The following is a 13,486-nucleotide window of genomic DNA, read 5'->3' as shown; positions in this document are numbered from 1 at the left end:
TGTGGCCACAAAATTGTGGCCACAAACCCGGCGGCCAGAGTCAGCTTAATCCGACCCGACTATAGAACACCAATATTCGGGTAATATGAAATCCAAAGCCTTCAGGAAGTAACCAGAAGGTAAGGACATGCTCTGCACATAGTCCGTGACGAGCCGAAAGGCCCCGGATGCGTAAAAACCAAAGCAATGGGGCCCAGGGGGCCCCAAACACGAAGAGCAGCTTTTGAATGGATTGCCTACCCTCCAGGCGCTCTCAGCCACAACTGAGCCCTCAGCCACAACTCATCCCAGGGTCACCCACTCACTGGGTACGGCCGCGGGCGCACGACGAGTATGTATTGCGGGCCCGCCTACCCTCCAGGCGCCCTCAGCCACAACTCGTCCCAAGGGTACCCACAAATTACAAACAAGGTGGGGGGCGTACGGCGAGTATGTAAGCGGGGAAGTGGCAGCTCCCCCACCACTCCCCCGCGCCTGCAGCCCCTGGTGCATAGGCAACCCCACGTACTGGCATGTCATAGCCTGGTCCCCCGGTACTACTAAACACAGTGAAAATAGTATGTTTACGGTTCGGAAAATTTTCCATGATGTGTCGTAAATTTAAAATTTGTGACTGTTCCTCCAGCCTACTAACAGAGATCGCAGAGATTGGTCACAAACCGTCAAAATGATGAAAATTCGCATCACTATAACGTATGTTTAGACGAAAAAACTTCATTTTCACATCATTCCGTCAATCTGACGTTTTGTGACGAATCTCTGTTGGAAGGCAAAAGCTCTTCTTTCCGACTTGGAATCAGCCAAAGAAGCTAGACTGGGGTATCGGACATTTACAAAATTACTGTAAGTAAAATTTACCACCAACTTTGCAAATGGCTGAGATCGCCTGGTAGGTAGGCAAGCCCGCCGAAGGTCACGATTTTCCTCACCCCCGCTGCTCGCCCGCAAACTCCTATACCGCCTGTGCTGCTTCTTCAGTCACGACCTAGGTGATTCGGTGATTCCCCTCGCTCCCTCGCTGCGGCTTGGCGGCTTGGCTGCTAACTCGACGATTCCGTTTTACAACCGGCTGTCACTATTGCCTAAGAGCTTTAGAGTTGGACAAGGAAGGTACGTAAAACGTGTGCTAACTTACATGATGTGTATTTTTTAAAACTCGGTTCGATCATAATCCATCGTCGGGGTATTTTTGATGAAGGTTAGGTTAGGTTTTAGCCTGGCTAGATAATTTGTCAGTTCAATTTACAGTTTGCGGCGCAATCATGAGTCTATCTCGTTCCCTGGACTTAACCCAGGAAGATTATGCTGTGCAGGATGCCATTCTGCAATACATTAGCTCGAATTTTGTTTCCTTAAAGCCTCCTGATGTCAAATTTTTTAAGCGTCATTTAGAAAATGTGGTAAGCAATTGTTTGCGGCTGTAACTGTAATATGTTGATTAAAATTATCAGGGCTTTACAAACATGTGGTCTACAGCATGAGTACGGTTTACGCTTTATTTCATAGTTTGAAAGAATTTGTCAGTGTTGAGTAACTCCAAATTGCTCTCTGGTTTAGACAAAAGTACTGATTCAAATGATGAGGAAGGAAGATAATCTGTTCAATTTGATATTCCAAAAAGAAAGAGTCGCTGGAAGTTTTTGGGACAAATTAAAAATAGGACATCCTATTGAATTTGACAAAAATTTTGTTTTAACCCTGCCGCCTGCACTTTACAAAAACATAAAGGTAATTGATTTTTAAAATTTTGTACACAAAATAGTTCTTTGTTTTAGTATGATTTAATTCATTGCATTCTTCTGTAAAAGTTTACACCTGCCTCCCCTTCGTATGTAACTGTAAATGTTCAAAATGGTCTCAAGATTGTGAAGAGCTCAAAATGTAGAACATATAGGTAAAGTTTGATGTCGAATACATTGTGATTTAATAAGATTTCAGGGGAATACTTAAGGAATTTCTATATTTCTACAGACCTGACTGGTTTGATGATAATGGTAACATACTATCAGATAAATTACGATTTTGGATGGAAAGTGTGGTTAATAAAGCTTTAGCCACGTTGCCTCCATTACCTAACAAAAAATATCAACTGGAAATTGAGGGTACTTGTTACGAGGTAAAAATATGCTATACTATCGAGGTTACCATAATCTAAATTCATTGAACACATCAGTGATGTGACTTATGCAGAGTATTTTCTTTTCTTTTTTTTTTTTTTTACAGATAGGGACTAGAAAATCTGGTCCTGCTGTGACAGTTGAAGTTAATATTGATTCTAGTGGATCCACTTATTTGGGAATCACTCAATTCTGCATAGATTTAGTGCCAGCCTTTGAATTCCAAACAAAAGATTGGCCTCATCACATCCGGCAATGTCCTGCAGATACACAGGTGTGTTAAAAAAATACTGATTTCTTTTCTACATTGAGAGAGGAATTAAACTTAGCATGTTTCACATTACAGGATAAGACTTGGAACTTGGTTCCCAAACCGTTAAAGCCTGAAGAAAATACTGCTGATGGCAATATTCCTGCTCGCCTGCAGTGGAGACTTTCCTTTCACAATCAAGAATCGTATATCATTCATAATTTAAATCATTTCAAGGCTGTTCTAAAATTACTCAAGGTAAATTAGATGTGAATCATTGAAGAATTAAAAAATCAGACTAATGATCAAACTTTGTTAACTTCAAAACTTACAGAAATTACGTGATGTAAAATTTGACCAGTACAAAATGAGTTCGTATGCACTGAAGACAGTATTTATGTTAGAAAAGGAAAGACAAAATAATGATTTCTGGCGTCGGCCGCTCAGCTCAACATTCCTCCATGTAAGTCTGCACATGTTTCACTTCAAAGGAGGAACCCAATTTAAAGATCTTGTCTTGTTGTCTTAATATTATGCTGCTTGTCTAATTTTTAGATGTTAACTGTTTTAACTGAATGGTACGGAAAAGGCAAGATTCCATTTTATTGGGACAAACAGCATAATCTCTTAGGAAAATTGTCAAAGGATCAAATCAAGCAAGTATATTGTACACTTCAGAAGATAAATAACAGAATTTATGAGGGTTTGCAGAGCAAGTGCGAGAGCAAATGTGATCACTTCATTATCGCCTCTACATTACGTAAGTTAGACTGAGAATAAAATGTTGGTTGAGAAGACATCTCTTTGAGTTGAAAGGAAATTGAATTTGCTTACAGTGGACTCAGAAGAATTGCTTAAAATTAAAAAAGACATCATTGTTGATCGAAGTGGAAATAAGCCTTTGGCAAAAAGACAGCGCTGCTCATAGATCCTTTAACATTCTGAACGAGAGCTCTTGATTCAACTCAATAAGTAATTTTAAATAAAGCTGTTTCAATTTTTTTCTTTAAATGTTTGATGGGTTTTAATTAGGGTTTTTATGGGCTGCTTTCTTTACTTGTTAGCTTTGCTTGCATTTGTACCAAAATGACTTTTGTGAAAATTTAATTGGTTGAACTTGAAATTATACATGTTTGACGGCTTGATGTCACTGCTAATTCTTTACCATGAAAAACGATCCTCTCATCTCATATCAGTCATGTGGATGTGACACCAGAAAAATATTCCACCACTTCAATTTCTCCTCTGAAGTCATCATTTCCTACCCAAAATTGCAGTTTGCTGTCCAGCACTGCTATTTCTGAACTGAAGGTCGTGTAAGATAGTAGTGCAAAGACACAGAATTCCAGATAACTATCGAGCCATAGTCCTGCTCTAGGACTAGAATTGCTCAGCTCTAGTTTGAAAGTTGGGTCGTTTGGCTGACAGGGTCACGACACAACCTGTTTTTAAACAAATGCGGAGAGTGGCGGCTAAAAGCTGAGCTGTTAAATTTCTCATCATTGGTGGCGTTTCTCATCTGTTATTTCACCGTCGGACATTCGGCAGATATTATGTATGATTTACACAATATCGGCTTTCCTCATTCTTTTATACTTTGAATTTGGATTACGAAGTGAGATCAAGGATTTTACGACAATGCGTTAGAGCGAGGGATTTCACTTTTACACTTAGGTGTAGTCTATCAGCTACTTTGGCGGAAAGTTAATTTTTCTGGCATCGTTTTGGTTCGATTAGTATCTCCCTTGTGTCTTTTGATTGTCTTGTTAAGGGAGTACTGTGCCAATCGACTAAAATTTTCTAAACAGTCTTCATTTTTTAAGGTTAAACTTGTACATTTTGATAATTTTATCAGTCTCCTTTGGATTTATTTTAGAGACTTGTGGATTCAATGGGTCTCATATTCACCTTCATAAATTGTTTTTCTTTCAGTGCTGCTGAGTTTGTTGTACTGCGAGAAAAGCTTGTCGACGCCCATTTACACACTCACACTTGTAAGTGAATTTTAGTGTCTCTTTTTCGTGATATTCGCGTCCCGTTGCATCAACATTTGTCCGGCAAATGTTTTGGTGGATTTATTTTTTCTGCTCCACTTGTTTGTTCGTCTGCAAAGATTCCTAAGACTTGTGTAACATCGGGTAAGAGGTGGGCCGCTTTTAGGCCTACGCAGGTGTAATCAAGATGGCTTCCTTAACCAATATAAATTACCGTTGTTTTATTACACTCTGCTTCAAAAAAAGCACTTGCTTTACGATAATGACAACTCCATAATTGTGAAAGAAATACACGGCTTGTGTATCAGTAATCCCCTTGTCATTCCTCTTGGATACGTATTATTGATGTAGGTTATGATACCACGGTGTTTGGTTGTACACAAGTCTACGTCATGAGTACTAAGGAATGATTCAAACCTTTGTACGTCATCGAGAAACTCGTTTTTATTCTCCCTAATCTGTCATGCTGATAAAGCGCTGGGTGCTTAGCACTCTTTCATGTTCTTTAATTGCCATTCCACTACCTACCACTCTAGAGAGCTTGATGGGCCTGGCCAAGTGTCATCCGGCAAGCCGTCATATGTGGACGTGTGGGTTTTATGAACTACATGAGGTTGATCTCAACGTTTGAAAAAGTGCGCTTTACTCATTGACAGTAGTCCTTCCCGTTTGAGTTGTGTATCTCCTCTTGACAGTTATTAAATTCACTTCACCCTCCCTTTCCCCTCCCCTTTCCCAATGTTGGATCACAAGGTGACTAACTCTCACATGATCTTGGTTATGTTATAATTCAACTTATTTACTGTGACAATTATTTTAATCAAGAAGTGTCTCAAATATTGTTGCGAAATCCCCCTTCAAATTTCAATATTTTTGAAACTTGAATCCAATATGTAAACAAAAACAACAATAATTTTTTTTTCTATTTATTCATTTCACATATTTTGCTTACAGGTGTGTGCATTGCATCTGGCAACATGCAGACCATCAAGTGTGTGGTTGTTGGGGATGGAGCCGTTGGTAAAACATGCCTACTGATTTCCTATACTACAAATAAATTTCCTTCAGAGTATGTCCCCACAGTGAGTATTTGTGTTAATAAAAAACATGTACATTAAACTCCCCTGTAATTGTGCCAGAAATTCATAGCATCCTTAGCCAAAACACTGACATTGAACCGATGTTTCTTCTTTCACATACCTGTTGTTTTTTGCCATTTTAGGTTTTTGATAACTATGCTGTGACAGTTATGATTGGTGGAGAACCTTACACCCTGGGTCTTTTTGATACTGCAGGTTAGTATTCCTTGAAAGTAAAACAAAATAACTATTTTTTAATTTTCATTTTATAACGAAAATATTTTTGTTTTTAGGTCAAGAAGATTATGATAGACTGAGACCGCTCAGTTATCCTCAAACAGATGTCTTCCTTGTTTGTTTTTCTGTAGTTTCACCTTCATCTTTTGAAAATGTCAAAGAAAAGGTATAGACATGTTTATGATGTGCAAAGTATCTGTTTATTGTAATCTGATCTTGTCTAATTCTCCCTTATTTCTCCTCAGTGGGTTCCTGAAATAACTCATCACTGTCAGAAAACACCGTTTTTGCTAGTTGGTACTCAAATAGATTTGAGAGATGATGTTGCAACAACAGAAAAGCTGGCCAAAAACAAACAAAAGCCAATTTCATTTGAGCAAGGTGAAAAACTTGCAAAAGAGTTAAAGGCAGTAAAATATGTTGAGTGTTCAGCACTCACTCAGGTGAGATAAATTTTTCCTTATATATATTAAATTGTATTGTGCTCTATTTGCATTTTGCACTATATTTATCCTTCTTGGATGTTCATATGAAAATTTATCCAATTTCAGAAAGGGTTGAAGAATGTCTTTGATGAAGCAATCCTTGCTGCCCTCGAACCACCAGAACCTGTGAGGAGGAGAAGGTGCGTCTTATTGTAGGCTGGTTTCTCTTGGCAGTTGTGCCAATTGTCCACGCTCACTTAAGGTAAATGCCTATTTTGTCATCCATCCCCTAATCCCCTTTTCCCCCCATGCATCAAAATAATTTTGTATTTTATTATTAGTAGATGTCATATTTTGGAACAATCAAATAAATTTAACTCACAGGAAAAGTTTTGTGGGCATTGGAGAGTACAAAATCTCCAAATGTTAAAGGACTCAGAGTGGTTCTTGAAACTGAAGCGCTTGTGCGCCCGGCAGCAATTTGGCATTTATTAAGGGAATGAAAGGAGGGATGGATTTTCATTAATCAATTTTATTTCTTTACAAATTTCTAAATACATGTGAATATTTTTTGAGGATGACAATTAATTGGAGTTGAATTAGATATCAAATTATTAAAGAAAAAGATACATTTTGCATCAAAAGTCAGATCTCTAGTTCCCTTCTCTCATTCTCAATTCCGTCATTTCTTGCATTCATTAAGGAAAAGTTGAGCACAAACACAGATGTGACAGCTTGACTGACTGGAATGGTACCCATTTCATGGAAGTCAAGGTTCCTTTCAATATATGACTGTGAATAAGAATTCTTCAAACAGAAGGTTATTTATTTTATAAATAAGGGTTTTTCCGCTAAAAAAAGAAAAAAGTAAATCTGTATCCTTTGTGGAGGAATAGACAGCATTTCATTTTATTTTGTGATTTGAGAAGCTTCCTTTTCTGCCATTTTAGTGTATTCTGTTAAAGACTTTTTGGCTGGCCAGCGAGATTGTTGACTGATGGTTTGGTTTGCCTATGCTTTAACTCGACTATCTCGCTGTGCCCAGGATATTGGTCTGTATTTCATGCCAATTCGCGTGAGGAGCCATATGGCGAATTTATTGTATTTCATTTTAGTAATTATTTAACAGATATGGTAGTATTAACAAATAAGTTTTGGAATGCAGGGATTGGCTATTTTTCCATTACTAGCAAAGGATGTTTGTGGGCTCTTGTTAAGTCCGATAAGGATTGGAGTTGGTGCGTCTGAATGTTGCCATATTTAGCTATGGAATGTCTGTTGGCTGCAGTGTACCCCGGTATGAGGAAGAAAGTTTTGTATCTATCATCATTAGTTTGCTTGGGTACCTAGCCCTAGGGTTGCTGATTGTAAGGCAATATTTTGGACAGTTTTCATATCAGGTTTTATATTCACTACCGTTCATAGATTGTACATATTGATATTGACTTACGAACAGTTACATGCATCTTTGTTTTGAAGCCTCGCTTCAAGTATACCGCATTTAATCATGTCTGGTATTTAACTGAGTGTGTATTAGCCTTATGATGAAATAACTAATTTTTAAATCAGTAATTTTAATGCGAAAGTTTATAAAAAATTTGATATGTAATTATTAACAAAATAAAGAAAAGTCAAATGTTTTCCTATTGAAATTAATTTTTCCATTGGAGATTTTAGGGGAGTTTGAAGATTAATAAGTTCATAAAACATTTATTGCTCTTAAACAGAGTTCATATCAAGAGGAAACAAACTTTAGCTTAACCTACTTTAAGCTCTATTCACAACATCTTCCCCTTTTAGGCTGTTAAAGCCAACACAGTTTCTTACAAAGTTACATTGCTTGTAGTGTGAATCACATCATACATGTTCAAGGCATTCGTGTCTACATTAGACTAAATGCAATATTATTTACAGAAGGAACTAGAGAGCGATAAGATTTTTCCCATCGAATTGTGGGTACAATCAAATTAGTTGAGCTGTTTTTCAGGTGATTAACAATTGCAACATTAAAATTTATTCTTATGCTAATACTTGTCTATCTACATGCCATAAAATATTTTGGGTCTATCACCCAAGCTATGGACCTATGTACAGTTCATCATGTACACTGAAATCACAGTAGACTAACTGCAAAACACGAAAGTGCACTATGAAATGGTTGCTTTGAAAACTAAAACTTATTATGGATATAAATAAGAGATGTTCCACATTCTGTTTTCAATCTCAAAGAAGTTATTTTTAACACATTGTGATACATTTTTTAAAGGGGATACCATCGCATAAAAATGCAAAGATTTGTTTCACTAAGGTTAAAGTTGCCTTTGTAACACCACAATAAAATTTATTAATACAGTATAATCACTTCAAATTCAAATGATCAAGAGTGTACAAACATTGTGACAAAATTTGAATAATGGTCACAATTTTTTAAATGGTTATTGGTATGGTACTGTATTTCAGGCTGGAAATAACCTGATTTTTGTGACAAAACTTAAAATCATTTCTAAAGATTTTACCTTGTCCATTTACCACAATTATGATTATTCTTAACTACCTACAGATAAAATAATGACTCAAAAGTGTAAAATTCTTCTTAAAACCTATTAATTTGAAAAGAAATTTGAAGCATTTTTGAAAACAGGGCAGACTGCTCATTGTTAATTTGAGCACAAATGATCACAGAAAGGGTTGAAGAACAACTTTTAAGCTTAGCCCTTCTTGAACTTAATCAGCAAAATACTGAGGGTAAGGAAAATGGCTATCCATAGCAAGGTTGACACAAAACCATAGTATACAGTTGGATTTGTGATGGTCCATCCTCTTGCTAAGATCGCTCGCATGGATTCGGTTGACTTGGTGAGAGGCAAGAAGAAGCTTATGAATTTCAGGATGTAATGCATGCCCTCTACTGGCCAGATGATTCCTGGGGAAACCATAGAAAAAGTGTTACCATATGTTGGAATGAAATGCCTTATAGAAATCTTAGGCACACTTACCACACAGCATAACAATTGGCAGAAAACTTCCAAGGGCCATGTAAGTAGCATTTCGCTCATTGTCCACAGCACATGACACAACAAAACCTGAAAAATTAATTTATTTTGAATTCAATCATTACTATGGACGAAATTTGTTCTTATCAAAACGTAGAATATAACCCAATTTCAATAGATTTCATTCTTAAAAATTAGGTATGGCTTTTTACAGTAACTTGTCAAGTGGTAATTTTATTTTAGACTTACCAAAGCACATTCCACATAAACCAGTCAGCACAGTGAGTAAAGCAACCCATCCAACATCCCCATTTACTTCAACCACTGTGAGGAAGGCAAAGGCAAGTACCATAATTGTTTGGCCACACATAACAGAAAACTGAGTTACAACATGTGAGAAAAGAATCTCTGTTCCAGTAATTCCTGTAAAATTGTGGGATAAAACAAATGATATGAGACTATGTAGGCAGTAATGCATTCACAAAATGTAAATAGGTACCTGATACCAAACTTCTTTCAAGAATTCCCTCATTTCTCTCTATAAGCATAGCTCCGGAGGTCAAGGCTACCGATAAGAAGAAAATAATGCTGAAATTTAAAAAATAAAACATGTTATGTAAAAAAAAATCAGTAATCTGCAATATGAGCAGATTCTATTTTGCCCTGGTTTTGATTACTTACGTTAGGATAACTCCTGGGGCAGCAAAATTGGTGAAGTTTGGATTTTTGCTTCCATAAATAGGAGTTTCAAACTGAAAAATAAATTTAGATTTCAATTGAACTTGAATTAAGTTATTGCAACCTTCCTTCTTCAACTCACATTAACAGGAAGTTTAGCCACTTTCTCTGGGTAGTCACATGATCTTGAGACATCCATTACAAAATCCTCAAAGGATAATAGAATGTTTCTGGTCAGGAGTTGATTGATTTGTTGGTCTGGAAGAAAATAGTTCACCAATTTGAATTATCAGTAGATCTGCTAGTTAAATGATATTTTCACAGTTCAAGTATGCAGTGTTTGTACCTGATGCATCCATCCAAATTTCAATGTTACTGAAATCTAAAACTGAATCTTCAGCATCTTTTCCTTGCTGAAGCCTTTCATAAAGACTACTAGAATAGTTTCCTGGGAATGATAAAGCAGCCCAAGCATGACCAAGTTTAACAGCATGCTTTGCTTCCATTTCATTAGGGTAGGGAACCTGGTATTAAGGTTTCAGTTTGTTATCAACATTGTTTTCAATCCTTTAATTATTGTACAAGAGGAATTATAAAGAATTCTCCAAACCTCTACAACGTTGTATTTCTGAAGTTCTGCTAAATAGCGGCAACTCAACATGTCAATAGTGCAGTTTGTGTTAAAATGGCAGGGGTCAGTCCAGTTGTTCAGTTCATTGTTCACAATTGCAAGGTGCAAGCCCAAAGGTGGACGACCAATCGAGAAACAAAACAGGCAAATTTGTAACACTGGGAGGCCAATTACGAATGCCATAACACTACAAATAAAGGTTATGCATTAGAATTTGTCGACTAACATTTGTTGAGTAAACAAGACAACATTAAACCTAATCATACCCAAAGTTCCTCCACATCCACAGGAAGTTTTTCCATATCAGAGCTTTCATACGATGAGGTGAAAAGATTATGAACATATCTTTACAAGAAAATGGAGTTTCCTCCTCTGGGGGTAGATCTGAAGGGCCGGTCTGTCGGAATGAAGTAAAGTACATTACTGGGTTGAAAATATTCCAATGATTGCAGTTAAAACTTTGAAATACGATTTACTTACCACAGAATGGTGTCCCTCCGACCGCCCACTTTTAATACTGACATTATCTCCAAACTCACCACTTATTTCGGAAGCCGCATCTGCCGTACTTTCCTGAAGGTCATATATCATTAATGTCTTTTTCTCCATATGATTCGTACTAGAGCTCACCAGTAAATGTGCTAACGGTACGTACCCCCGCCGGGTCTTCAGATCCTGCCACTTCCTTGAGGTAGATGGACCGACGCCGCTTGCCCTGGATCTGAGCGAGTGACAGCTTGAGGAAGACATTCTCCAGAGAGTCGCTTTGGTACATCTGCATCAGCATCTCCGGGGACTCCTCGGCCAAGAACTTGCCTCCACGCATCAGGGCGATCTGCATCAGAAACACTCGCGTGAGTGCCTTCGCCTTCTAAGGCCCTCCCGAGGCGGTAAAGCTGTGTGCTCACCATGCCCGCCTGCTTCGTCTCGTCGATGTAGTGGGTGGTGATGATGACGGTCCGCTGCCCCCCCTGCGTGATCTCCACCAGGTGATCCCAGATGCTGGACAGAAACGACAGTGTGACGCGTGTTGAGTCGGTGAGCCCGCGCCATCTACAGTACTAGGTACTCAGTCCTCCACTCACCTCTGTCGCAGCACTGGGTCGACACCCACCGTCGGCTCATCCAGGATGAGGAGCTCTGGGTTGTTGAGAAGGGCGGCGGCGAGCGAGACACGCCTCTGCTGTCCACCACTGTCGAACACGAATGGTTAACATGAGCGAACGGCACACACTCCCCTCGAGCGCCATGGCGCTAGCTTAGTCAAAAGTGTCTCTGGCCGAACCTCAGGTTCTTGACGGCCCTCGTGGCGGGCGGCAGCTGCAGGAAGTTGATGAAGAAGTCGAGCCGCTCCTCCACCTCGCTCGTCGTCATGCCAGCGACCCAACCGAAGTAGATCATGGTCTCGCGGATGGAGAACTCGCCGTACAGGGCGATCTCCTGCAAGCAGACGGCCAGCCCGGGCGTGAGCGCCCCGCGGGTAGGCAGGCCCGTCGCGCTCGGGCGCCGTGCGGGCGGGCCCGCCCCGCGCGCCGTCTCGCTAGCTACGCACAGACAGCCATTAACAAACACATTGAATCGACAGGAGTCTCCTCACCTGTGGCATGTAGCCGATGCGCGGGCCGGGCACGCCGCTGCCCCTGGAGCCAGGGTGGCCGCCCAGCACCCAGATCTCGCCAGAGTTGAGCCGACGCCGCCCCACGATGCAGCTCAAGAGCGTCGTCTTGCCGCACCCGGACGCGCCCAGCAGGCCGTAGCTGTGGCGAGAGGGGGTGAGAAGCAGGTGAGTGTGACGGGCTTCGCCAGTTCGGACGGGCGCGGTCGGGGCGCAGTAGTATACTCACATGGTCCCCTTGGGCACCGTCATGTTGAGCCCGTCCAGGATCTGGTTGGGGTTCTTCTTGGAGCCGTAGCGCTTGTAGGCGCGGCGCACGCACACGGCCTGCTGCCGCCGCGTCCACACCGTCGATTTCTGCGTCTTGAGGCGGCGGCCCGCCCCCATGGGGACGCCCCCCGTCTCCATGAGCTCCGCCATCTGCGAGCAAAGCAAAAGCACGTCGTCAGGTCATGCGGAGACACACACAACGCATGTCGAAACGCTCCGCAACCTGCGCAAAAAAAAAAAATAGACGCGCGCCGCGCACGCCGCCGCCGGCGTGAAAAAGAGAACGAGCGAAAGATGCTGATGGGTTTCTTTGCACGCCGCCAGTCATCATGCGCCCCGTCAGCAAGAAGGCGAGCGCCAGCATGTGTTCGACACCTTATGAAACGGCGGCCCGTCCCTCCGCGTCTTTTCATTATTTCTTATCCACTCCGTCGTCGCGTGGGCGATCCTTTACCAAAAGCATTGGAAGGTTCGGTTAGCCGCGTGACGTGGGGGGAGGGGGGGGGTGAAAACTGTAAAAAAATAGCGTGACGTGGTATGTGGACGTCCCCTTACGCGCTGAAATATTACAATGATCGCTGGGGGTGAGAGGGAGGAGCTATCGGGTCTGCCAGCGTGTGGATGACCGGTCTCATCTGTCTGGCCACCGCCACCACTCTCGCTCGGAGCGGGCGGGGCGCGGGGCTCGGGGCGCGGCGATAGTCCACGTGCGTCAAACGACTGCCAACGGGGCGCCACCGAAGCGGAGACAAGTTGCGCGCACGGGGTGTGGCAGGTGTGGTGGGGCCAGGGCGGGGCGACCTTTGCTGTTCGAAATAAGACGAAAGGCGGGCCTTTTCGACACCGGCGAGCAGCAAGTGTGTTCGGCGGAGAGGAAAATAACCGTGGACTTCCACGACGCCATGCCGCCTGCCTGGCCGGTAACAGAGTGCAGCGGTGGGAACCGCAGCCATAGGATAGGAGACGAGGTGCATCGCTGGGGGGTGGGGGTGGGGGCAAACACTGGCATCAGAACGCTAACCAGCGAAGCTCAGAGGGCGCTCGGTCGTAGCGGGGCGGGGCACGCGCTTAACGCGCTGTAATGGACAGCCCGCTAAATGTCCGCTGGGAACACGTTTCCGCACGTCCCCCCCCCCTTTATCCCCTCGAGGCGAGGACCTTCACCCTTCCTCTATCGCCCCGCACTTACGCCCCCGA

The 13,486-nt window shown here is 41.7% G+C and overlaps 3 protein-coding genes across 8 annotated transcripts in view; 2 read left to right on the top strand and 1 right to left on the bottom strand.

Annotated features, from left to right (window-relative positions):
* The first annotated feature begins 516 nt into the window (after positions 1 to 516).
* LOC113210736 (cyclic GMP-AMP synthase-like receptor) lies at positions 517 to 3,512 on the top strand. The gene is made up of 10 exons (XM_026428847.2): positions 517 to 1,110; positions 1,249 to 1,400; positions 1,558 to 1,728; positions 1,809 to 1,894; positions 1,972 to 2,116; positions 2,224 to 2,391; positions 2,464 to 2,625; positions 2,702 to 2,830; positions 2,923 to 3,127; positions 3,204 to 3,512. The coding sequence occupies exons 2-10, from the start codon at positions 1,263 to 1,265 to the stop codon at positions 3,293 to 3,295; spliced, it is 1,296 nt and encodes a 431-aa protein (XP_026284632.1). The 5' UTR covers positions 517 to 1,110; positions 1,249 to 1,262; the 3' UTR covers positions 3,296 to 3,512.
* A 585-nt stretch (positions 3,513 to 4,097) lies between these two features.
* LOC113210737 (cdc42 homolog) lies at positions 4,098 to 7,742 on the top strand. Of its 6 annotated transcripts, none has more exons than XM_026428849.2 (7): positions 4,098 to 4,190; positions 4,300 to 4,361; positions 5,316 to 5,443; positions 5,584 to 5,656; positions 5,734 to 5,843; positions 5,923 to 6,120; positions 6,229 to 7,742. In XM_026428849.2, the coding sequence occupies exons 3-7, from the start codon at positions 5,339 to 5,341 to the stop codon at positions 6,316 to 6,318; spliced, it is 576 nt and encodes a 191-aa protein (XP_026284634.1). In that variant the 5' UTR covers positions 4,098 to 4,190; positions 4,300 to 4,361; positions 5,316 to 5,338; the 3' UTR covers positions 6,319 to 7,742. The 6 variants fall into 6 exon arrangements, with proteins under 6 accessions (XP_026284634.1, XP_052122128.1, XP_026284635.1 ...); XM_052266168.1 differs by having other exon boundaries at positions 4,181 to 4,199; XM_026428850.2 differs by lacking the exon at positions 4,098 to 4,190 and having other exon boundaries at positions 4,357 to 4,505.
* Positions 7,743 to 7,796: 54 nt separating this feature from the next.
* Positions 7,797 to 13,486, bottom strand: part of LOC113210735 (ABC transporter G family member 23) — an 11,394-nt gene continuing 5,704 nt past the window's right edge. Inside the window, exons 2-17 of the mRNA XM_026428846.2 lie at positions 12,249 to 12,439; positions 12,002 to 12,161; positions 11,690 to 11,844; positions 11,490 to 11,597; positions 11,313 to 11,406; positions 11,060 to 11,239; positions 10,885 to 10,977; positions 10,671 to 10,801; positions 10,384 to 10,591; positions 10,120 to 10,297; positions 9,916 to 10,031; positions 9,777 to 9,847; positions 9,595 to 9,683; positions 9,345 to 9,518; positions 9,099 to 9,185; positions 7,797 to 9,025 (exon numbers count right to left, since the gene is read on the bottom strand). Coding sequence (XP_026284631.1) covers positions 8,811 to 9,025; positions 9,099 to 9,185; positions 9,345 to 9,518; positions 9,595 to 9,683; positions 9,777 to 9,847; positions 9,916 to 10,031; positions 10,120 to 10,297; positions 10,384 to 10,591; positions 10,671 to 10,801; positions 10,885 to 10,977; positions 11,060 to 11,239; positions 11,313 to 11,406; positions 11,490 to 11,597; positions 11,690 to 11,844; positions 12,002 to 12,161; positions 12,249 to 12,439 — 2,250 coding nt within the window. The 3' untranslated portion in view covers positions 7,797 to 8,810. The remainder of the gene's footprint in view (positions 9,026 to 9,098; positions 9,186 to 9,344; positions 9,519 to 9,594; positions 9,684 to 9,776; positions 9,848 to 9,915; positions 10,032 to 10,119; positions 10,298 to 10,383; positions 10,592 to 10,670; positions 10,802 to 10,884; positions 10,978 to 11,059; positions 11,240 to 11,312; positions 11,407 to 11,489; positions 11,598 to 11,689; positions 11,845 to 12,001; positions 12,162 to 12,248; positions 12,440 to 13,486) is intronic.

Source organism: Frankliniella occidentalis, unplaced genomic scaffold (genome assembly GCF_000697945.3).
Source record: "Frankliniella occidentalis isolate FOCC.00 unplaced genomic scaffold, Focc_3.1 Scaffold36, whole genome shotgun sequence".
NCBI lineage: Eukaryota > Metazoa > Arthropoda > Insecta > Thysanoptera > Thripidae > Frankliniella > Frankliniella occidentalis.
The sequence above is the reverse complement of the archived record's forward strand: the minus strand, read 5'-3'. Positions and strand labels throughout refer to the sequence as shown.